Genomic DNA, 25240 nt, shown 5'->3' with positions numbered 1-25240 from the left:
GAGTGTTCACAGAGAAACCAAAGTAACAAAGCAGACACCTAGCTTGCCCAGTTTTACAGAAGAGTCAACAACAACTTGAACTTATAGTAATTTTTTCCATGGGTATGTGTATGTTTTGACACGACCAGCTTTATGCATGAGATGGTTCTCATTCTCTGTATCCAGTCAGCCATCACACCAAGGGTTACTGAGATCGTCACTTCCCAAACAGAAGAAGAGTTTAAGAGAAGAGTCCAAAAATGTTCTCTGAAATACCAACACAAATTTTGCTAAGGGACTTACCAAGATCCAGCTTTAGTGCTGAAAACCACTGACATTAAGAAAAAGAATCTGTTCATGTTGCCTGGCTTTGTGGGGAAAATGGTTATTAAAAAACCTCATTTTCCAAGGACACCTTGTGCTTAGCTGTTTGCAATGGTCTTGATATGATCAGGAATCAAAGTAAAATATTCCCTAAAGGGAAAGGCGCCTTCTGGCAAGTTACAAGCATCAGATGACAGATTTGCATATTCTTACAGAAAACTTTATAAACACAAATATTTATTCAAAACTCATCCTTACCAAAAGAACTTGTAAATACATGGAATGGAAAAAATACATTACAGTTAAAAGCACAGATAGACAGATAATGCATAGCTTGAGTACACTTATTATTGTTTAATTTAATGCAAAAGGCTTATTATGCAATCATTTAATGTTATAAATTGAATTTGTTCCTAACTCTGTCCTTTCATCCTCCCCATACCCCAATTATAAGCTTTACTGTGATATCTAAGTAATTGCCTGGAGGCCCTAAAAATGCACTGCACAACCTTTCATCTAGATCCTTTTAGAAAACTAGAAGCCCAAATTGTTCACATGAGACTTTTCTCCTTCTGCTGGTAATGCAAATTCCTTCTGCATGCCTTTAGATAGTCTCTCTCTAGTTAGGGTATTTCCTTGTGTTCTCCCTGCTGGCAGTTGTTTCTGTACCTTTGCCAGCCAGGAGGTGGTCCTGGGTCTGCACAACACTGGAGGGCAGAAAACACTGGACTGCATCCACATGGCAGCACGGAGCTGTTCTCTGACACAACACTGGAGCGGCTGCTGGGCTGTCTCCCCAACAGGAGGATTTCACTGCACTGGCAAATACAGTTCATTAAAATACTCCTTCCTGAAGTGCAGAGGCAACAAACAAACATGGGTTGAACTAAACACTGAGCTACAAAGAGAGGAAATTCCTCCCGGCTCTAAAAAGCCAGAGACCTGCCTACCACACCAACAGGAGAAAGTAAAAATATCATTACAGTCAACAGGGACTACCTGATTTTGGACATTGAGGTTATGTATGTATTTAATATTATATAGGTGTTTATTTATAATTTAAGATTTTACCCCCTAAAGCTTGTAGCTGTCAGATTACATTTAAATGGGAAACACCAGTGCAACAGAATGGTGACAGTACTGTCCTCACTGCCCAGGGCTGACATTTTCTGGAGGCAGCAGAAAGGGGAGCCCCACTTAAGTGATGTGAGACTGCAATGCCTTTACCTTTCAGCCACAGCATATCTGTGTGGTCCTCAGCATATGGGACAGCTCTTTAGGCCTATCCAATGTACTACACAACTGATGTTTCAATGCAGGTGCATGAGAAAAAATATTTTTAATGGAATACAAAGAAAACAACAGTAGCGATAATGACATTATGGCTTGTGACATACCACTTGCATAATTTACACAAACAAAAGAGTTTTTATGCTACTGTGTTTTATTCAGTGTTTAAAAACTTCCTTACTTTTTCTGGAAAAAAAAAAAAAAATCAACAAAAACCAAAACCCCAATAAACCCCCACACCCCAAAAAAAAACCAACCAAAAAATCCCTCAAACCTAAACCTTATCAAATGTGTACAGGGAAGTTGAAAACACACTGCCAGAATAGCTCTCACAATAAACCCATCTCTCTGACTGAAAAACTTTTATATGCATAAACATGCACATACACAAAAAAAGAAATAATTTGACATCTACTCAAATGAAAGATGAAAAGTACAGCTGGTGGCACTGCAGAAGAGGGATCAATGTTAAAAACCTCTAATCCTTTATTAGCTAACAAGCAATTTAGAATCACTGGCTAAAAATCCTTTTGTGTTTTGATCTAGAATATTGATGCAGCCATTAGTTACAGAAGATATTCACAGACCAGACTCTGAAATGAGCCTGCAAACGTGGCTGTGCTGAAATCACCCCCAGCAGTTGCTATTTTTAGCCCCATTAGTGAGTGGAAAAAGCCCAGCAGCATCAGGGCTTTGCAGGTGTTTCCTGGGCATCCCAGGCTTGGGGCAGAGCAGGCAAAAAGTGGAGGAGGGCATTGCATCCACCAGGCAAGCAGCTGCCAGAGGAGGGGAAGAGATGCCAGGGCAGAATTCAGACACAAGAGAACAAACTCAGAATTGAAAAGGTGGTTATTTAAAGCCGTTAAAATTCAAAAATTTTGCCACATGAAGTGGTAAAACAGAAAATTACTACCAAATTTATAAAAACTGAGTATCTTACACCATTTTTGGAGTTGTAGACAATCTTTCACTAGTCCCTTACAGTAAGCAATGCTGAACTAATTTTAGGTTTTGTCCTGTATGTCTTCTTCCCTGCTCCTGTGTTTCTTTCCCCAGACTATCCATGCTGACTTAGCTTGCTCTGAAGCACATGCACTCTGCATCATTAGAGATTTTCAGTTTTTCTCCTCTCCTTCACCATCTGGAGGCTGATGAATCCACAAATGCAAAGAAGTATTTTCTTTATTATCAAAAATACTGGTGCTCCTCACTATTTAAATCAAAATGAAATTAAAGGAGGTAACAATGAAGACAAGAGAATCCTGTTTGCAACCAGTTTTTGCCACTCAGTAAACTTCCTGGATTTCAGATTAGAGATCTGAAACCAAGATTAGACACTTGGTTTTCTTTAGCATTGATGTTTATATATTTATAAATTAAAAGGAAAACTTTATTTTCAAACTAACTGCTTTTAATATACTATAGTTAGAACTTATTATACTAATAAAATATTTAGTAGAAACACTATGAATATAAGCAGGAATAAATATAAACCAATATGTGTGTGCCCTACACAAATTAGGTCAATCCTTCAAACCTAATGTCAAAAGACTGTCCCTCACGGCTCCTCCCTGAATCCCTGTAATGTGTGGGAGCAAGAGCCCAGAAAACCACATAAAACCACACCTGCCAACATAGAAAACAAGGGGCCTATGAAAAGATGGGGCCTATGAAAAGACAGGGCCTTGCTGGGGCAGGGGTGGGGCTGATTTCTTTTAATTCTGATACCCAAACCACAGCAAACAGAGCTAAATTCTATACTAGAAATTTGGTATAAATATTTAGTATTAGCTTTGTTCTAAAACTGCACAGAAATCAAGTTTAAACCTTTTAACCAGGTCTCAGTTTGATTTTCATACACTCAGTTTGTGAAAAATTCCATTTGGGAAAAAGGCTGACTGCACCTTTTTCTATAACAAAATTAGTTTGTTTGCTTCAATGAAATATTTAGATAATACAAAAACACATATCCAGTCATATCAGATACAAACTCCTTCAAATTATTCATTCTCTCCAAAGCTGCAACCACCTGATCATGCATTTGGAAAATGCAGGATGATTTGTGTATGAATTAGTCATCAGTACTTCAGTTCACAGTGGCTGCTTACACTGATGGAAAGCTGCACACACTCCATATTTCTGTTGCTGGGACGACAGCAACAATCAAAAAAAAGCAGTGACTTGCAAGGAGCATGTGTGACTTAATAGTTTGGTAAGAAAGGGAGAGAAAAACCCACAAATGCCAGCAATCACTGTTTACACAGCAGCACTTAGGGCTGGTCTTTTACCTTCGGCTTTCTAGAATTGCTTCCTCAGCAGTGATGTTTAGGTAAGCACGCAGCAGTAGGTTTTCCACTCAGGTATCAGAGTATACATTTTCATTTGGATTTCAAATATGGGTCTTCTGTTATGCAATTCAAAGGTTGTTTTAAAAACTCAGCAATGAAGCTGGTAAAGGGTCTGGAGCACAACTCTTATGAGGAGCAGCTGCTGGAGCTGGGTTATTTAGCCTGGAGAAAATGAGGCTTGCGGGGGAACCTTCTCATTGCCTACAACTACCTGAAAGGAAGCTGTAGCCAGGTGGGGGTCAGTCTCTTCTCCCATGCAACAGAACAAAAGGAAACAGCCTCAGGCTGTGGCAGGGGAGGTTTTAGATTGGGTATTAGAAAAAATTTCTTCCCAGAGAGGGCTGTCAAGCATTGGAACAGGCTGCCCAGGGTAGTGGTAGACTCACCATCCCTTAGAGGTATTTAAAAGTCATGCAGATGTGACTCTTAGTGACATGGTTTAGTGGTGGACTTGGCAGTTGGACTCCATGATCTTTACAGGTTTTTCCAACATGAATCATTCCATGACTCCATGTCTATGAGCATCATGTTGTGTTACATACAGCCACATGTTTAAGAAACAGAACGCTTTATCTTGAACGCTCCAATGGAGAGACCATGGTCTTTAAATTGCTATTTGCATTTCCAGCAGCACCTATATGACCTACTATGTGGTCAACATTATTTTATTTCTCCAGATAACATGACTCCCCACCCCCTTCACCACAATTTTCAAAGTTTCAGCCCATTTCCCAGAGAATGATCAAGACAACATCAATTTACCACCTACTTCGTTGTAGAGAAGCAAGCTTTTATGGGGCTGTGCATGAGTGAAGCCACTCTGGCCCAGCTTCACCCTTTGAAGCAACAGTCCTGGGAGGGCACTTAAAAAGCCCTAAAAGTGATGCAGATTAGAGTGCAGCCCTGCCCTCCTGCTCACAGTTGCATGAGCACAGCTGCCTCAAAGAGGGCAGGGTGAGCGCCTGCATACAGATGGGAGCTCGCAAAAGCAGTGCTGCCACCACAGCAAACAGCCTAAAAGAGCAATGCACCTCCTAGCAGCCTTACCAACAGGCCCTGAGATCATGTGCACCTAAATAACATCTGCTTCCAAAATTCCTGTTCCACACAGGTAGGGCGTGTGTATGACATAACCCAGAATATCCACGGATCATTTTAAATAATGGATATTGGAGGGAGGTTTCCCCTGTGTTAACTTGCATTCTCTTTTCTCTTAAATATGTAAATCATTAAGCTGCTCATAAATTATACACAGCAGAGTTTTTAATACTTAAATTTTTGGTAATAATTTATTTTGGAATTCATTAATTTTTAAACAGGAAGATCAGAACAATTTCAGAAAACACAGTTCCCATTTAACTTAAAATAGCTGCGTAACTCATCATGCCTAAAGAAAGTACCACACAAAATCTAACAAGCTCTTTAAACCAGAGGGAAATCAAGCAACTGACTGCAAGTGAGTGCTATGAGTAATTAAATAATTACTTTTAAAAAGCAAAAACCTTGTTCAAGTTCTCTTCCTCCTGAATTCTTAATGAGTGACATTTAAAAAAATAAATTATTGGCTGGGAATCTCATGATACTGCTTTGCAAGCTTCCTCAGAAAGTTTTGGAAATTATTTAAATCCAATCATTAACATTCATTGTATCCCTCTAATCCTAAATATCGTATGGAAGACATCAGAGTGTCTGACACTGATTGACACTGAGTATGCTCTGTGTTGCATGACCTCAGGACAACATGCCAGTTCCTTGAAACATGCCTCGGTTACAGAGTGCAAATGGGATCAAGCCATGTTTTTAATCATGTTCCCAAGTGGTGCTAGAGACCCAAGCTCTGCAAGGCTGCCACCCCGGAAAAAACCAAAACCACCAGCGTGGAAACATGCTTTGGCTTCCCAGGCACACTGGGCTGTAGAGGAATGCTGGCACCAAATGCTCCAACAGGGTCCTATAAGGCAGATTTTAGTAATAAGCATGTAAGAAGTTATAGGTTAATATAGGCAGTGAACAAAATACACCTTTTGAGATATAGAAACAGAAATCCTCCTCAGCTAACCTTCAGAATAAACCACGTTTGTGAGTACAGCTACACAACTGACTTTCAAAAAAAATAGCCCTGCTCACCATTTCTCTGTCTGGCCCATACCCTTCTTCTCCAGCCCCCTGATGGAGAAGAAGGGTATGGTGTGGTGGAGAGGAGAGTAGCCGGCTCCCAGGTGTGGTGGAGAGGAGAGTAGCCGGCTCCCAGGAGGCAGCGTGCTTCTGCCTGCTGCTGCCCAGGGTGCTGAGGCTGAGGGGGCTGGGCCGATGGCTGCCTGGCAGACAGCACTGCCCTGCCCAGGGGCTGGGGTCGATGGTGGCAGACAGCACTGCCCTGCCGAGGGGCCGGGGCCGATGGTGGCAGACAGCACTGCACTGCCGAGGGGCCGATGGCTGCCCGGCACAGGCACTGCCCTGCCGAGGGGCCGATGGCTGCCCGGCACAGGCACTGCCCTGCCGAGGGGCCGATGGCTGCCCGGCACAGGCACTGCCCTGCCGAGGGGCCAGGCCGATGGCTGCCGGGCAGACAGCACTGCCCTGCCGAGGGGCTGGGCCCGGTACTCCCTCCCTGCAAGCAGAACACCATGGACACCCTCCACAGGCCAGGAATGATCCTCCTCCCCTGCACAAGGGACAACAGCCCACAGAGGCTGTGGTGAAGTTTTCCTCCAAAGGCCGAGCCAGAGAGGTGACATAAAGTCAAACAAAGGATGACATCTGCCCTGTTGTCACACTGCCTGCTCTTCTCCGACACCAGGGTGGCAGAGTGACCACAAAACATATATGTAAAGGGACTGCATATTTCCACAGCAGGAACATTAACTGAGATATGGGACAGAAGTCACCCCATGAGAAATTCCCTCTGGCAACACCCAGGGCATCTGTAGAGAAAGCATCACAGTCTAAAATTTGAAAATGCTTTCTTGATAATATGGCCATTTATTAAAAGCAAGGACAAAACCAACCCTTCATGCAATCCTTGATCCTTGCATACAAATCCTCAAAGACAGAAGGTCTGTATACACTGGGGGCCTGACAATTTGCAAGTTTATAATTCTACTGAGAATTTTCAAATACACAAAGTGGGGAGAGTCTTTATCTCCTTAATCTCATAAAATCACAGAAGTATAGCTAAGTAAAAAAATAGACCTTGCTCCAGGCCACATTTTCCTTTCTATCCATTTACCACTTCCTTGACATTATATAGCTTGTAGACATGGTGTTGTTTCTTTTTAATTCATATGCAAGCCTTCTGTAATCCCCTGCCTGACTCTTATTTTGAATATACTCTCATGTAACACTCTAACAGTCATGAAAAGCCCTGCAACATATACACTTGGTATTCCTTAGAGATGAAAAACAGCCTTACTAAAGAAAATTCAGTTATAAGCTGCTTAGTCAGAATTCTTTCTAAGAAACCACTGTGTATTCCTTAAAAAACCAGCATGACTCCTAAGAAACAACTGATGTCATACTTCACATGAAACTCCTGTTCCCCAAACCTATGGGTTTTGCACGTGGGATCCTATGACATTACATCCTCTCAATTGTTCTCTATTATATTTCATTGATGTATGAAATTAAATGCTCTCTCTAAAGAGAATGCACTATGCCTTCTATTAAAACCATGGTTTATAGATTTCACATTCAGGTAAAACAACTTTGCAGGAAATCAAGCCCAGAGTCCAAAAACTGACAATATGACACATATCTAATGCAAAAAGAATTGCATTGAGATGCTTGGAGAGATTTTCCCTGTTCAGTTGTCAAAACTAAATTACCAGAGGAGCTGCAGGCTGAATTAAGACTCTCCATGGCTGCACCCATCCATAACTTGGCTTTCTTGGCACATCACTACCACAGCAGGCATTCAGAAAGCTCAGGGGACACTGCACTTTGCTCGGCCTACTTAGCAGAGACAAAAAACACATCTAAGACTCCCAAAGAATACAAATACTTTATGACTAAGCCAACCTCTTCCTGTGCTGCTCTTCATCCTAGCAGCTGTGTTCCTCCAAGTGGAAATTGAGAAACAGGCTGCTATTGCTACAGTATGTGCATTATCAAAGTTACTTCTCCACAGCAAGGAGGTTGGATTGCTTTTTCTGTCATTGTAGCTACTGTCACATTAAGCTTCAGATATGTTCTGAATAAAGCCTTTAGTAAAGGCAGAATGTCACATTATTCCTTCTTGCTTAAGCTCCGAATGTCAAAAATTATTGCTAGGTTGGCTGCAAAATGTGGGCACCCATGAGGTCTCACAGCCAGGTGCTGAACACAAACATATGCCATATCTAGGTTGCTCCTACCTCCTAAAAGTAACTCCTTTGAGCTTTTAATTCAGATATATATCGCCCCTGCTTTCCCTCTCACACATTTTTTGGACCCACATTTAGCTTTCTGTGGCATTTTGATTGCTCCTTATTAACAAAAATGAACAAGAACTGAATAGTCATAACACAGCATGACTAATGTTAATGCTTTTTTTCTAAAAAAGAAGATGTCCATACAATTTTACAGTAGATTATAAAAATTCAGTTACAGCAGCTCTGCAGGTCCCTGTTAATACTGTGAAATGCTTCATTGCTGTAATGAGTTTCCCATATATTCCTTCCCTTTGAAGTCCTGGAGAAATGCTCATATTTTATGGAAACGAGCATTAATCTGCATGAAAGGTGCCAATGGTTCAAGGGACATCAGCCAAGGAATGCCAGAATGAATGAGTTAGACTGGCCTTTCTCAAACTGCAGTCTATACCATGTTTGCTTGCTGGTCCTCTGCCTGCTAGTTGGCTCATCATTTATACTACTGTTCCCTTAGTATCCCTCTTGAAAGCTACACTAGAAACAGGCTAAATAAAATATACATACTTTTAATAAATTGCTTTGAGTTTACACAGTAAACTATATTAAATGCAGAAAGATTCCCAAACCTGCTTGTCCATCTGTCTTCAATCCCTACACAGGAGAAATGGACCGTGCAGTCTCAAATGGGAAAAACCTATTAAGACTAAGATTACTGTGCTCTAGTGTCTGCAAAAAACTATCAGTGTTTAGATTCATCAGTTCAGAGTAAAGTCCTCTCGAACACAGGAAGTACTGTGCTAGAATGCTTCTTTAGATAAGAAGCTACTAAAGCCCCTTCTGGATTGTAAAGCACATGAATGCAAAAACAGGAATGTGTAAGCATCAAGTTCGACTGCCAAACCAAATGGGGAAATTCAAATTAACAGCTTTCACCTGTAAAGACAAGAATGTAGAAGCATCAGGTGGCAATAACAATCAATACAATCCAGGAAATTCTAAAGGAAGAAAAGATTTAATTTTATAGAGAATGAAGTAAGAGCTGCAATGAGATGATCCTTTTTCAGTTCTTCCCTTGTGGTGTGTCCCAATATCCTCTCTGTAGGTCACAGAAAAAGTTGTATAAGAAGCTGTGTAATGAAATGGGACAGTGGATTTGTGACAGTTCCCATGCTTTTCCCCTCCTTGCCCCACCCAGCTGAAGTCTCTCTGATCTTCTTACATAACTGTAACTCATTTTATTCTGCTTAGTCAATATTTTCTTCAATCACTTCTCCCCTGTTTTCAGAAACGGTTTTGGTGAAGTTTTTTTTTTTCTTTGTGTAAGCCCACACACATTTAACTTGATTGAGAACTCACTTCAAAAGCTTCCTTTCAGCTATTTATGAGCATTTAAATAGCTACATAGGAACAAGTCAATAACTTGTCTACTATGCTTCCTGTTTCAAACAATAGCAAACTTTGGGTATTTTCGGATGCAAACGTCCATTTCCTTCTATGTTTCTATCTCCTTCAGTGTGTGCATGCATGTATCTATCTGTATCTATCTATAGCTACTCCCTGTGTGAATTCTGTCTTTATATATACTGAAATAAAATACTTAGACTAACTTCCTGACATGTAAATACAACAACAGCTAGAGATAACATTTCAATTTCAAGTTTAATAACAGTTAAAAAAAATTTCCCATGGTCTATGTCTTCAGTTGTTCAGATTATATCAATTGCTTACATTGACTTTATCCTGCACTTTTTCAACTTAATTTTTATGGTTGTTGTGCAAAGCTGCAAGTATGGTACTCTACTTCTGCAGCTGAAAATTGTTTTTTGAAATTTTGAGGGATAGGCTATGAGACAGTCAGCCTGAAAGGATTACTTGTATCTTTCAGGGAACATCTCTGAGACAGAAAATTTACCCAGAATGATAGTCAAAATCAAATATATGAATATAAGACCCCATTTATTCATTTTGTCTGGACCAAGAAATAGCTGAAATTTGGTCACGTGGCTCCTCTTCCATGCGCTTTGAGCACTGTCCTCATAAGGTAAGATAATACCTTCATAAGATATTCCCAGCATGTTAGTTGTCTGGAAGTAGCAATCAAAGTTAGATCTCCTCCACCACAAACAAACTCCTCCTCCACCAAACATCTTCAAATTTAAAAATCACAGTTGTTAATCAGAAAGAAATCTATCCCCAGGGGCACATATATTCAGAGTGAAACATCCACCTTTTTTTGTGACATTTCTAGCCATCATCTAGTTACAGACCCTGTTGTTTAACACCCAGCTTCTAGTTGCAACTCTGATTAACAAAAATGTCAGAAGTATTCAAACTATCACCCTTTTTTCAGGGCTCATTACCAAATATACTCATAACAGTAACTCAGATTTAAAGAGAAACAGGCAGACTTTGACAAAGTCCTAAAGCCCTCATAGCAGCTAAAGCCTCATTTCCTCAAATCCATGTTTTGTATTCAGTCTTTTTCTTGTGCTTTTTTCCTGCAAGCATCAGCAGGGATTTGAGAAGCCTCAGGAAGGAAAAGGAGCTGGAGAATTTTGTTCATCTGGGGTGTTGGTTCTCAATGTGTCTCTTCCTCAGTTATGTCCATTCTCCATTTGAAAAGATACCAGCCCAGTGGCTTTAAAGCACTAAAACTTATCACTGTATTCCTTGCTTGCTTAGCCAACCTTTTTATTACTTCTATGTATCTCCTGCTACATTTGTCCCATTCACCTCTGCCTTTGTTATACTTTCCCAAGGTACCTTATCTTCCCATGATTAACACAAACGCAAAAATGCTTCCTGTGCACATACATTAGTCTCTTTTTTCACAGTAACTGGTTTATGTCAAAGTTAAAAGCTATCTATTTTCAACAAATCAGACTTTTAAAGTGGTTTTAAAATAAACATTTATAGAGTATAGTGTGCTTTCTTACCTGAACAGAGTTGTTCAACTTTTGTGTAGTTTAAAGCTAATATATCATTAACCCATGCAATGATGTCATGTCTGCTCATAGTCTCCTGGGTTATAGAGGTAGAGTACACGTTGACCGCCATTCCCCAACTAGGAAAAAAAGAGAGACAAAAATATTTTTGACATTTTGGTAATTATTTTCTAAATACAATGAATATATGCTTCCTGTACAAAAGAGGGAAAGAAAACTCAAAACCCTCTCTTTGTTTATTGAGAAAGGAGAGGTAATTTTTATTCTTTGATGATGCATAACCTCCTCAATGTCCTCTTGGCACCTGTGAACATATTTCTCTGGCTGTCACTGTGAACTCAAAGAACATACAAACCTATGGTTCATGCTTCATGCCAATAAAATAGAAAAAACACCAGAATCAGACCTAAAGATATGCAGACAGATCAGAGACCTGACATTTTGTCACATTGTGCTGCACCAATGCAGTGATCTGATACCTGCCAGTTTTTTTGCCACTGCAGGATGACAGGCTCCCTAAACCAACACTGAATTTTAGATAACTTCTAAATTATGAAGTAGCTGTTCTATTACTGATTTCTTACTGGGACAGGGTCTTTTTGGATCATTAATTCAGTTCCTAACAGTCACAGACTGAATATCAAATAATCTCTGTTATCAGTGCACCAGTGTCTCTTCTGAAATCAACAGGGATTTGTACCCTCAGCTGTGTGGTTGGAAAACTGCCATGGAGCCCAGTTCTTCTCAAACCTTAGAAACATTTTCTCTCAGCTTAAAACCATTTGTTCTTCTGCCAACATTATCCTGCAGCCCTAATTGCTTTTTCTTCCACAGAGTGGATTTCCTAATGCTTTAGAGACAGCACTCAGTGTCTGTCCCAATGCCCAGGTAGTCTAGATTAAACAAATCAATGTGAGTCTCTTATATCAAGTCAGACATTCACTGACTGGTCATGCCAGCAGTCCTCCTCAGTTTCAAACCGTGTTCAGATAACATTCCACTAAGACCTTGGTAAATGGCACTCTGTGCTTGAAATTTTCACAGCTACATCACCTTAGATAAATTCTTCTAGTTAGCAAAGGTCCCTCCCTGGAAGCTGGCAACTCATAATAGCTTTTATCATCTTCCCAGGTACACAGACCAGAAACACATACTACTGAACTTTGATCCCTGTTATCCTACCCTAGTCACATCTTTCTATTGCAAGATGTTGCAAAGAGAAAACATGAGCACACTCAAGTTTATCTCATCAGTAGTTTCAAAGAGCAGAATCAAGTTCATGAAGAGAGTAAGTAATGTTCCCGTGAGTAACGGACTTCAGAAAGTCCAGAAGAAGCAATCCAAGTATGAAGTGTCTCAGAAATGACCAAAGAGTCAAACTTGAACGATTATTCTTGGTTTGTTGGGGACTGCACACCTTTGTCTCTTGTGGCAATCTGTAGCTAACACTTATCTGTCTAGCTCTGGTGCCAGTCCTGCCATCTCAGCTTTGGACCTCAACTTTCTCAGTCAATGCAAGAGAGCAGGATCTCTTCTGTAGGATCCGAGGTCTGCATGGACTACTTCCATTGAGAATTTGCAGTGATGTAACCCTTTGAAGCCTGATAGACAATTCTGCAAGGACACGACTGCAGATTAACTCCACCCATAGTTATGTGTGCTAACTAGGTGGGGCAACCTAGGTAAAATTGAAATGGGAAAAACCTACCAGCACAAAACTTTACTTGGTAACATGTAAGTGTATTAGTACATAACATAGAGAATAAATTTAAATAAAAGATTACGAAGTTCATAATACAGGTCACTTTCTAGGAAACAAATCTCACAAACAGAAGGTTGTTCAAGTTGTTCCCATCTACTGACATTAAGATGCAAGACATAAAATCCTCACATTTGCTTTATAAGGAATTAAAGAAAAGAGAGAGAGAAAATAGGGTTGAAAAATTCATGCTCCAATAGTCAGGCAACCACTGCCAGAAATTCATTCAGAACCAGGCTGCCTCCCTATCCACTCTGTACAGGCAGCTCTGGAGCACGGAAGGAATCAGCCTGTGCTCCGTTCTTCCCGCAGGCTCGCATGCAGCACAGCCGGGTGTGTGAACACAGCCCTGTATTCACTATAAGAGTTAGCAAAGGTCGCTCTCTTGGCATGCACTAAGTGCTTGGACTGAATCAAGTGCTAGGAACAAAGTTTTAGAAACAGGGAGTGCCCTTTTACTCTTAAAACTACACCATAATGGCTAACCATAAAAGCTTAGCTTCAACATCAGGATGGAAGGCACTGAGCAGGCAAACAACCCCTTTGATACTAATGGCATCCGAAGTTTGAAACACATGGGTTTTATTGTATTATTTTTAGCCTTTTTATATAGATAAAAAACTAACAGATAGTACCACTGTCACCATTAAACTAACATGCTAAATATTGTATGTAAGATCAGTTGAAATAACAGCTTAATAATGAATTTATTATTCACTTAGAATTAATAGTGAGCTTAATAATAAAGCAGCAGTTCAATACAGAGGAGTCCACTGAATTCTACAGCAACTAAAGATATTTAGATGAGAACGTTTGAAATAAAGCTACTCTTATCTGTAATTGCCACTACTTCAAGAACATTTTAATTGGCCTCTGAGGCCAGGCAGAGCTCAGAAAAACCACCAGTGAAAAGGGAAAGTTCACTTTGTTAAAAAGATCAAGAAAATACACACACAGAGAGAAAGGAAGCAGAACTTCCTTCATCACCTTTTTCCACAAAGAACTGCAAAGAGAAATACCCATCCTTCTGCAATCCACAGGGGAGCAAACAACTTCCTCTGCTGCATTGCATGGGGTGGGGAATTCTACTGCAGGAAACTGTGAGTAAATGAATAACCTTGAGTTTTACAATGCTACCCTGAAGGATACCTGTGATACAACTTATGCTACATCTGCAAATTAATTATTATGGTCTAAGGGTCAAACAAAAGTTCAGACTATTTATTAGAGATGAGTTCCAGCTATTAGAGACAAGAGCTTCAGATTTGTACACAAGTATGCACAACAGTGGATGAGTACAGTTGCAAGCAAAGGCAAAATGAATCAGAATTGCTGTTAAAAAACTCAATAACATGTCACTACTGTTCATTCTTAAGTGTTTTGTTGACATATATGTGAATATTCCACAGCTGCTTCTCTTGAAAGAGTGCACCCTCTCTTTGCATCTCTTGTTCCCCACCCTCCTAATGGCTACATTCTAAATAAACTCAGCTGGGAAAGGTTTCCTTTACAGTAAGCATATTCTAATTTGGTGATCAGATACACACATATCCTGTTTGCCACACAGAGAGACCTTAAACAAAACGAAAAAGAAGGAAAAAAAAGAACAAGCAGATATAGGTAGTGCAGCTACCATGCTCAGCAACAGTCAAGAACCTCTGTGCTTAACATCTACAGCTGGGCTGAGGTTTTCTGCAGGACTGAGTTCCCAAAGTGCTGAAGTACTCTGAAAAATGTGATCCATCTTCAAAACACATTAATAAACATGTGTAAGCTGATGCAAGAGAACAGCTGGACAGGTGGAGACACACAGGCCATACTCTGAACAGCCAAGTAGCTAACAACTTGATTTTATGTTGTAATACACTCCTCCTTTCCAATAACATTATTTACACTTTGAACTTGTTAGGCTTTCACTTGTTTACACTGAAGGCTCTGAATCATAAGATTGCAATGAGGCTCACACAAGCCTGCAAACCAGTATCTACCTGGTATCTTCAGAATTCCATGGAGGTGCCTTGTGAGTCTATAGCAACTGAAAGCAGACTGAGGATAGCACACCATACCTCCCATTTCAGGAGGCACAGGGGAACATGAAAAACCTCTGGCTGTTACAGTACTGCCTAAACATAAAGGACTCTCCCTTGTTTTACTTTAAGCCTGAGGAGAGTCTTCACATATTAGTCTAGGCATTTCAGAAAAACACTTTACACAAGCACAACTACACACCACAGACATGAGTTCAGAGGATTAGACAGGTGCTGAAAATCATGTACATGCTTAAGCAGTTTCCCCAGATAGAAATATACTGGCTCGGATGCCTGACAGTAAACATTACACCCAAAAGTCTATTAATTTTTTCAGGCATTATATGCAGCATTGAACGTTGAGATATTTGGTATTTTCCACTGCTCTTGCTACAGATAACTGCAGTTGCTACAAGGTATTATCCAGCTGTTCTAAAGGACAGTTTTGCAAGAACCACATTTACTTTATTTTTCCAGGGGTAAACTAACAGTTGTTGACAGCAGAAGCTGTATCACAACAAACCAGTAATAATGACAAGACTAGAAGGATTACAGCAGTGAATCTATTTGTAGTGTAAAAACTCATCACACTTGCCATCATCTCTCAAGCTGCAAGGCCTACACATTTTTGCAGAAAAGGAAAGGTTGGAAGGGACCACTACAGTCCAACCTCCCTGCCCAAGCAGGGCCACCTAGAGCACATTACTCAGCATTGTGTCCAGATGGCTTTTGATTATCTCCAGAGAAGGAGACTCTGCAACTTCTCTGGGGAACCTGTTTCCATGCTCACTCACCCTTGCAGTACAGAATTTCTTCCTTGTGTTCAGGTGGAACCTCCTGTGTTCCAGTTTCTGCCACTGCCTCTCATTTAGTACAAATGGACATATTTGTATTAAGTAGTAGTGCAAAGAGACAAACAGATACTAAGTTTTTTAATGCAGTGGAAAGTCTGTGTGACAGTATAGAGGAGCCTTCTGGAAGCTGGCACCTGATAAGTTATTGCCAATGAAACAAAAGATCTCACACCAAAAATTACTAAAGCAGGAGATAACAGCAGAAAGGCTAAGATGGAGCTGAGTGAGACTGCTGCAGCTGCTGGTGAAAAGGCTTTCTACATTAAAGCTGCTGCAAAAACAAAGAAATCCCTGAAGGAAGAAACCTGCCAGATTCAGTGGATAAATCCCTGTACAAGGAAAATTCATTCTTTTGCACCATCCTGAAATGACAACTGATTTGCAGCTGGACCTTGCCTGTTTCTTTAACACTCCCTGCACCCAGCTGTAGCCACAGTCATTAGAAGCCAGTTATGCTCAAGGTTTTATGTACAGAAAGGGGTCCTGCAGACAGAAAATCAACACAAAAAGCTCCTGTGCAGTGCTGACAACACTGTTCTTACCCTCCCTTTTGACTTATGCTGTACTTCTGCAGCAAATACTGTGGCATCAGAGTGCTGCAACTGCAGTGATATTTGCAGCAAGCAACACAAAGGCTCTATCTAGCCAGAAACTGAATCAGAGACAAGATTAATCACAATGAGGTACTGCCACGGGGAAAGGAAAAAAAAAAAAAGAATCCTGTGATTATAATACTGTGAGAAATTCATGTTTTTAAATGCTGAATATCAAATCTCATTTGCACTGTTCCCATGTCACTAAATAGCCCTGAAATGTTAAAAACATTTTTTATTTTCTGTACTTCTCACTCACTTCTGAATGCCATTTTACATTCACCACATGGATCTGACTTGACCTAAAATGATTTGTGAAGTAATCTACAAAGACTAGACGAAACTGAGGCAATCCATGTACATGTTATGGCTTGAATATTGCCGGATTATCACTGAATACAGACAACAGCATATTTTCTATTGTTTTCATTGCACTTCCCTGTTTAAATCCAAGTGAAATTAGAGTAATAGAGATGCACTCTGATTGGATTAGGGAATTTTTTTCTTTTAAATTAGAGGCTTCCTGCCAATGCTGGGATGTTCTGACCTACATAAATATTTATGATGGGTCTAAAGGACTGATTTAGAAGCAAATATTCTATAAAGGCTCCTTATAATTCTGGTTTGTGCTACATATGGCTTTAGATAACTTACTACCCCCCCCCCCCCCCAAAAAAAAAACTTATTTTCTGAGAGGCAGAAAAATACTGATTATTTTTCAGATATTCAGTTTCCTCAAATGCAAAAAATACGACCAGAAGTATTCCAATAATATGCACAGCTAGAGCCAAAACTCTGATATGGCCTAATAACTAGCAATGCATTACACTGTATACTGCATAGCTTTTAGAAATAGTTAGAAATTTATTCACTAACCAGTTATTAAACTTGGATAGTTCACAAAAATGTAAAGAACATTTTCAGATTTGAGGACAATTATTTAGTGCTTTGAAGATTTCAGGGCACCTAAAGGTCGACCTGAGAAGGACAAACCACATTCACTGACTGGCATCGGCCAGACATGTTTGCATTCACTTGAATCTGCCACTTGTATTTCCATATCATAAGACTTTATTTCTCCATCTACATTCTCACTCCTGCTGCCACTGAAACTGTAGCAATGAAACAGCAGTGTCATGTCTTTACAGTAACAGAATTCTTTTTTCAGGGTTCACCTTTGCCATCACAAGTACAATGCAACAGTAACACTCAAGTACATAATATCTTCATTATGGCTGAAAGTATTTGCATGCTCTGAAAGGTTCCTTATCAATTTCTATGAGGAAACAAATGTTAATTAAAAAAACCCAAAACATTCTTGTCAAAGGACAGAGGTACAAGAAAGGCAGACATCAATAGCTTACACAAAATGGAAGCAATTCAGAGCCTCTGGCTACCACCATTTCCACCCAGGTACATTCACTCTGGTTTGAAATGAACCACAGCAGTGCACAGCACCCTCAAGCCACACCTTAGAGCAGCTGAACAAAGCAATAGTAATGTTCTCTGCTGAACAGACAGGCACTATTTAACATGGTGTAAGGACACAAAAATTTCAGTATAAAAAGAATGTGACTACAAATTAAGAAGGCATTTTATTAATGATGAACAACAAAAAACCTTTGAAGTAGGCTGAACGAGAGGAACCTAAGAGTGGCAAGGCTGCAATGCTAAAAAACTTCACTTTACTTACAGTTATTACCCTCCCCCTGCCAAGGCTTTCAACTCTAAGATCTTAAGCTTGAATCGCTGCTCTGATGCCCTGAAGTAAGATATTCAACCTGTCAAATTTTCACAATAGACGCTGGCAACTAGTCTACTTTTCACAATAGACAAGGGGATTGTGAAGGGAGGCAAAAAATAAAAAAGGTTGATTCAAAGGAAAATAATTCTCAGACTTCTATAATAAACTCAAGTCAATTAGAAACACCTACATTTTAGAAAACCGAAGATGTCTATTACAATTTTGCAACTATAAAACCTCTAGAAAGCTGATAAGTAAACCAACTGTTAATCTTCTGTTAAACAAAGTCTCAATTCATCCAAACACAAGCAGCAACTTCAATTCTCCTTTTTTTAATATTTTTCCCTTATGGATAATAACAGATTACCAAGCAAACATGCAGACATTGCTAAAAGATTTCCAAGATATTAAAAACGTGCCATAAAGCAAGGTAACATCAGTGCTGACCATGAAGAAAGGATGCCTTGAGAGGCAGCCCATGCAAGCAAACCTCAGTTCCCAGCCTAAGCACTGAAAATAACAGGGGAACCACTTACTATTTTGCTCCCATGAGTTGGTGGATGAGCAGTTTCACTTTCAGAGAGGAGATTTCTTTAGCAAATGCAGACTTAGGGGAAAATGAAGACAGCAGTGGAGGAGAGCTTGTCCCCAAATCCACTGGCCCCACATGAGTGCAGCCTGTGAACTTCCAGGCAAAACAGGGCAGACACAGCCACCCACCCAAGCAGCCACCTGCATCTACACCAAGGAATACCTGCCCGTGATTAGGAAGGGCTAAGAACAAGCAGAAACCCTGATTAAGAGCAGCCAGCAGCGCTGGGCACTGGGGTTGCAGGGCACCGAGGCACTGTGTCAGAGGCAGAGCGCAGCAGGACAGCATGCACACTGCAGCCCAGCAGCGGCTCTGGCAGCAGCTCTGGCAGCCCGGCTGCTCCCGGCTCCTGCCATTTCCGCCTTTTAAGTCCAGAAAACGCTGCGGGCAGGCTCGGGAGTTTCAGCAGGGATGAGATCCAACTAGAGACAGATGAAGTCACCAAATGAATTTAGTTTTGACCTATCCGGGGTTTCGCTGCCCCCCTCCTCCTCTGTGGCGTGTATACATTCCGAGGTGAAAGGCTAAAGTAACATGCTGATTTACTCCAAGCATAACCTAATGGCAAATGAGATTTTGTAATACTATACAGCTCTCCTGACGGGGGACCTGAGCAGCCTCCAAGCGCCTCACAAGGCTGCAGAGCCAGGCAAGAGCGGCAGTGAGTCAGCAGGAGACAGGCACTGAACATCCACCGGTTTCAGAAGAGGACAAGTCTGGGAAAAAGGGAAAACAGGAGGATTCGACAAGGGGAAATGCAATGTCTTTCTCCTAACACATAGCTGCTGTTTTCTAACAAGAAACTGCAGTACACTGTAAAAACCCTGGCTGTCCAAGGTAGGCAAAGCTAAGGAGCAGAGCACTCCCATGGGAAACCTCTTGCACCAGCTAAGGAGGGACTGCAGTACAGCTTTCCCACTCACAAACGATGCACTATGATACAGAGCACAAGGATTTGGTCATGCATCAACTCTTCTCTCTCCTACATTGAAAACCAGTGCAGATATGCACTGATTTATGCATTGCAACATTTATTCTAACCTTAATATACACATATGTTAGAATCACAGGATATCAGGAGTTGGAAGGCGCCCACCAAGGATCATTGAGTCCAACTCTGTTCTTGCAGAAAATGAGGCCCTTTTCAAGTGGACTTCTAAGGCCACCTTCACGTTGAAAGTTTCTGGAGTGGCACCAAGTAAAGGACAAGAAACAGCATTGCAACCACTCATGCAACCATCCCAGGACCCATGGGCAAAGGTACCGGAGCACAGCGTGCACGACAGAGCTGCTGAGGTATTGGCCAGGCAGCCAGCTCCACTCCATCCCTGAACAAATCATCCTGGCAGGAAGGTGACAACACTGATCAGGGGTATAAGACAACATTTATTTTAAGCCCTGAAGCTGTAAACAAGCATGTGACAACAGATGAAGCAACAGGCAACCATGCTAGCTGCTTTCACTGGTACATCACTCTCTAAAACATGCCTGTGTATTTTTGTAATGAAAATATTAAGCTTTAGTATGGTTGCCCAGGCTTCCCACTGCTATCACAGCTCTGCTGCCATTTGGGAGGAAAAGAGAGGCACCAGGCTTCTGCTGGGAATGCAGGACCAAGCTCCAGACGACACCTGTGACATGAAGCAGCTGAAAGTCCCCTGCCAACACTGCCTCTGCAGACCACTGCACCAACACACTGCAGAGCTTTTTTCTAGGCTCTGACACCAACCTCTCTCCCTCTTCTCCCTCAACCACTGGTGAAAGCTAGACTAAAAAATAATAATAATGGCAATAATAAATCTTGGAGTTCTGACATCTCCAATGTTGTTGGTATAGGCCGAAATAAATACCTCTGTCATTGGCTTATTACAAACTCTCTACTCCCTACAAACCATTTCTAATATTATACAGCCTGCAAGTGTTAAGTCTAGCAGCCACAACATTTAAATTTGGTTTTGGATACCGAAGTAACTTGACCTCTTCCCTTGTTCTCATGAGTTAACACTATAACAGACAAAGAAGCACTCTTAAATTATTCTGGTGCCCAAAGTACATAAATGACATATCTTAAGAATTAATCCTACCAAGTACTATCTAGAACAGGGCTGAATTTCTAAGTGCAATTGCTTAACTGCTAAATTAATTTTGGAGCGACTAAAACCAGAATTCACTAATCCTTCATGAAGTAAATTGCCCTGTAGGAACATTCTAGCTCAGCCATCTGTGATTTATGTAACATATTACTCTTGCTGTGTGCCAGTAACCACAGACTGATTTTACCATTGTTGCAGTACCAACATAATTGGTGTCTACCAGCATCAAGTAAAGCTTCGCCAAAACTTCTTTCTTCAACCATGTTGGTCTTTGAAGATCTGTGAAACTGCAACTTTTGGACAGATTTTAACTTTTAACATCTTCTGCCTATCTAAAGGGGGAAATCCCCAAAGCTTTGGTTTCTAAATAATGTTCTTTAGAAGGTGCTTACTGCTTTGATGTAACTGTGATTGTAGAAACTGAATTGCTTACTACGTTCTTTATCTACAAGCCCCAGTAAAGCCTTGCACCTTAAGCTAAGAGAAGCATAGATGTACTATTTAATAGGATTTGGCCTCCTTTCATGGAATATCTTGAGGTTAATTCCTAAAGTGTATTGCTTCCAGCTGGCAAACAGTGACATTACCAAGTTCAACTCACAATAAACAAGGAAGAAAAAAGTTTATTGCTTGAATTGCCTTCAACTAGATGTAAGTGCAGTTACTAAGGTAATCTGGGTTGCAATGTGGATATTTAGTTCCTTCAACCCTCTCAGTGTTGCTACAGGCCATGCGACAAGAAAGTTCTGCACCACTCCCTGTAAAAGCACATCAAACTAGGCAGACATCTGACACAGTTTAAGAACTGTGCTCACAGTTAAAACATTTTCTGCATATTAAACTTATCAATAATGCTAACATTTTCTGTGTGAAAAAAAGCTACAATCCCTTAAAAGCAGAACGAGCAATTTATCAGCTGTTAACTTCAAGACAATCCTTGGTTGCAATGTACACAATTGGTTTTATGATACAGCAAAACTGTGCCTTTGCTCTGTTGTGTCTCTACAAACTTTCGATTATCCCTGGGTACTAAACTGCAGAAGTTGCTCCCAGTGATTCAGAGAATGCAATGAAATTATATGAGTATAAATTAATGCACTGCTTCAGCAGCAGTATAGCTTTCACAAGAATTAAACTAGAAAACGTCTGATATTGATGAAGTCATACTGAGACTGCATACATGTATTTTTCTTTTCCATTTCAAACCTTTGATGACAAGGCTGATTTTATCTTCCTGGAAGTACAAAAGTTGTTTCCAGATGATGTTCCTTTCATTTTTAAAGCACGTGATTTTGTTATTTTGTTTTTTGAGTCACAAGCTGTTTATGTTTATTAGAGCTACAGAATGGGATCATAAACTGACTCGGGTAGGCAGGGCACTCCAGAGAGATCTGCTCCAGCCTCCCAGTCACTGCAGAAAGAGCAAGAGAAGGCTGCCATTTGTCTCAGTTTCAAGTCTCTCCAAGGAGATATTCCACAGCTCCTTTGGCTAACTTCTGGGGTTTGACCATCTTGGCTGCGTGAACATTTCTCCCAATATCCAGAGTACTTTTTACTGCTGCAGCTGCTGACAGCCATTGCCCCATATCCTTTCTCTTTCTGCAAAGGACCTGGCTCCATCTTCTTTACACACAGTTTCCCACTAGACAGATAAGAGTGCAGTGAGCTCTTCCCCTCTCCTGAGCTGGTTCCTATCCAGACTGACCAAACACAGGTGACAAGCTCCAGCCCCCTGACCATCCTGGTATCCCTCTGCCACACTCACTTCAGTATGTCATTGTCTCTCTCAAAGTGGAGAGGCCAAATCCAGACATGGTATGTGAGATGTGGTCTCAGAAGCACCAGAGGGGAAGAATCGCTTCCCCGGAGCTGCTGGCTCCATGCCTGCCAATGCAGCCCAGCATGGGCTTGGCCTTCTTCCCTGCACGAGCACACTGCTGACTCATGTTCATCTTGTTCACCAGCATCACCAGGTCCACACTGTGTAACTCTTCAGGAACAACTGGGGGGTGTGCATAATGTGGTAGTGGAAAAAAACACCTCACCATATTAAAAATAGAGCTGCTTGAGAGACAAGGCAGTTCTACAGCACCCCTGTGGAACTCACTTGACACTTGGGAACCACAGATTAAAAACCTGCACTAGAGAGCCAAACCTCTGCAGGCAAAAATATGCAGAATAACAAAATGGTTTGGGTTGGAAGGGACCTTAAAGATCATGTAGTTCTAGCCCCTCTGCCACGGGCAGCAACACCTTCCATTAAACCAGGCTGCTCAAAGCCTGTGCAATCTGGTCCTGAACATTTCCAGAAACGGAGCATCCACAACTTCTCTGAGCAACATTTTTCAGTGTCTCATCACCCCACAGTAAAGAATTTATTCTTAATACCTAATCTAAACATATTACCAGTTTGAAGCAATTGCTCCTTGTCTTGTAGTCTTATGACTACATACCCTTGTAAAAATTCCCCCTCCAGCTCTCTTGCAAGCCCCCTTTAGGTAATGGAAGGTTGTTCTAAAGTCTCCCCAGAGCCTCCTCTTCTCCAGGCTGAGCAACACCAGGTGTCTCAGCCTGTCTTCAGCGCAGATATATTAAAGGAAGTAAAAAATTTAAAAGATAATATTTTTTATGCCTCCTTGAATCTGACATCTAGCACAACATGAATGTGTTGACTGAAAACAGTGTATTTAGACCCTGATTCAGAATCTTCATCATGCATAACTTTGAAACATTATTATGGGCAAGCAGCAATATGGACCCCAAACAACTCAATTAAAAAAAATATAACAAACACCATTCTGCATAACAAGGTTTCCAACAGAATGACTAATTACAACTGAATGCTGTCCTTTTGGGAAAATGTATCCCTTCTATCCAACCAATTACCACTGCTTCCCTGTTCTCAGCACTCCTACACACCATGGTCTTTCTGTATACACAAGCTCCCGTGGGACTTTCATATCACTGGCTTATATGTTCACTTCCATACAAACAATTACTCATAGATTCTATAGTTATTTTAACAAGCTATGATTTGTGTAACACCGAATCCATAAGTAAAACAAATGAGTATTCTACTTCAAATATTCCAGTGCTTCCTATTCATGATATTACTGGCCCAGCTCCACAGAGATTAACCTTAAGAAGCGAAGCATAACAATTGTGTAATATTTGCCTAAAATGAATTTTCACTCCCCCCAAATTGTTTAATACATACTGCCAGCAAGCCCTTCTGAGCATCAACACTGCATTCCAGAGTGACAGGAAAGAATTTGCATTCATGTGCATCTCTGAATAATTACAGCTGCTTGGGTAGGAAATCTGTATGGTACTAAGGAACCCTGCTGTAGGGGGGGAAAATTCACTTGAGTTGCTCCTGAAAGATAAAACTGAAGTGCACAGATCTCAGCTAAGGGTTCCACTGAGATTTCTCTCAGGGCACCAAATTGCCAAGAAACATAATACTGAAAATTAAGCCTCTGAAACAATACAATGCAAGGTGGTCATACACAAGGCCAGAAGATCAACAGTTCAACCTGCATGGCATATTTCTCTCCAGGCAGAATGATTTGGCACAGTTGTAGGATTTCCTACGGAAGCTACATCCTTAAGTCTCGATTCACTAATGAATGTTTACACTTCCTGTTTGGATAGCATAGCAAAAAAACAGATTTAACCCAAAGGCACCCTTCACTAATCATGGGGCTCTATGGGAAAAAAGAAATTATTTCAGAGTGGCTGAACTGAGACATTTAATGGGTGTGCTACCAGTATACAGAGCCTTCTCTACTAATTATTTGATAATTTAGTATACCACTAGAAAACTAGACAAACTTTTCACAAAATATCACAGGCAAGATTTTAATCTTGAATTAAATACTTCATAACAGTAAACAGTGTTATGAAACAGAACTGTGCTAAAAAAAAAGAGAAACCGACACTATTTTTAAACCCCTAGAGATAAATGCATGTTTAGTAAACATTTATAGCTGATATTGCCTTTCCCCTCCCACCTAATTGTAATGAAACAATATGAAGAAGATGCTTTATCGGTGAGTCAGGCAGCAGAGATCTGAGCAAGATCCAAGCAGCTACGCAGCGCGCAGCTAACACCATCCACAGAAGAAACACGGATGTTTTCCATTTACATTCCCCAGCACTGATCCTGGGAGCGAGCGATCAGCGCTGCTAGCTGGAGGCCAGGATTCAGGGAGCGAGGAGGATGCGAGCAGCCAAACGCTGTCCCGGAGCAGCGGAGCCGCACGGCTGCTGCTGCTGCCACCACGCCACGGCCTTCGTGCCATCCCACTCAGTGGTTGGCGTGATTGAGAACAGATGTGGCG

General features: G+C 40.9%; 1 protein-coding gene across 7 annotated transcripts in view; it reads right to left on the bottom strand.

The window, feature by feature from the left end:
- The window catches only part of MAPRE2 (microtubule associated protein RP/EB family member 2), an 88134-nt gene that overhangs the window by 27136 nt on the left and 35758 nt on the right, over positions 1-25240 (bottom strand). For 4 of the 7 annotated variants that reach the window (XM_041413089.1, XM_041413091.1, XM_041413090.1 and 1 more), the window contains one exon: positions 11227-11354. The exons of 1 other annotated variant lie outside the window; for it this stretch is intronic. In XM_041413089.1, the coding sequence (XP_041269023.1) occupies positions 11227-11354 (128 nt within the window). 2 more of the 7 variants (XM_041413095.1, XM_041413094.1) reach the window with 2 other exon arrangements.

Source organism: Onychostruthus taczanowskii, unplaced genomic scaffold, assembly GCF_017590055.1.
Source record: "Onychostruthus taczanowskii isolate IOZ18803 unplaced genomic scaffold, ASM1759005v1 scaffold4, whole genome shotgun sequence".
Classification (NCBI taxonomy): Eukaryota; Metazoa; Chordata; class Aves; order Passeriformes; family Passeridae; genus Onychostruthus; species Onychostruthus taczanowskii.
Note: the sequence above shows the minus strand (reverse complement) of the source record. Positions and strands in the feature narration are given on the sequence as shown.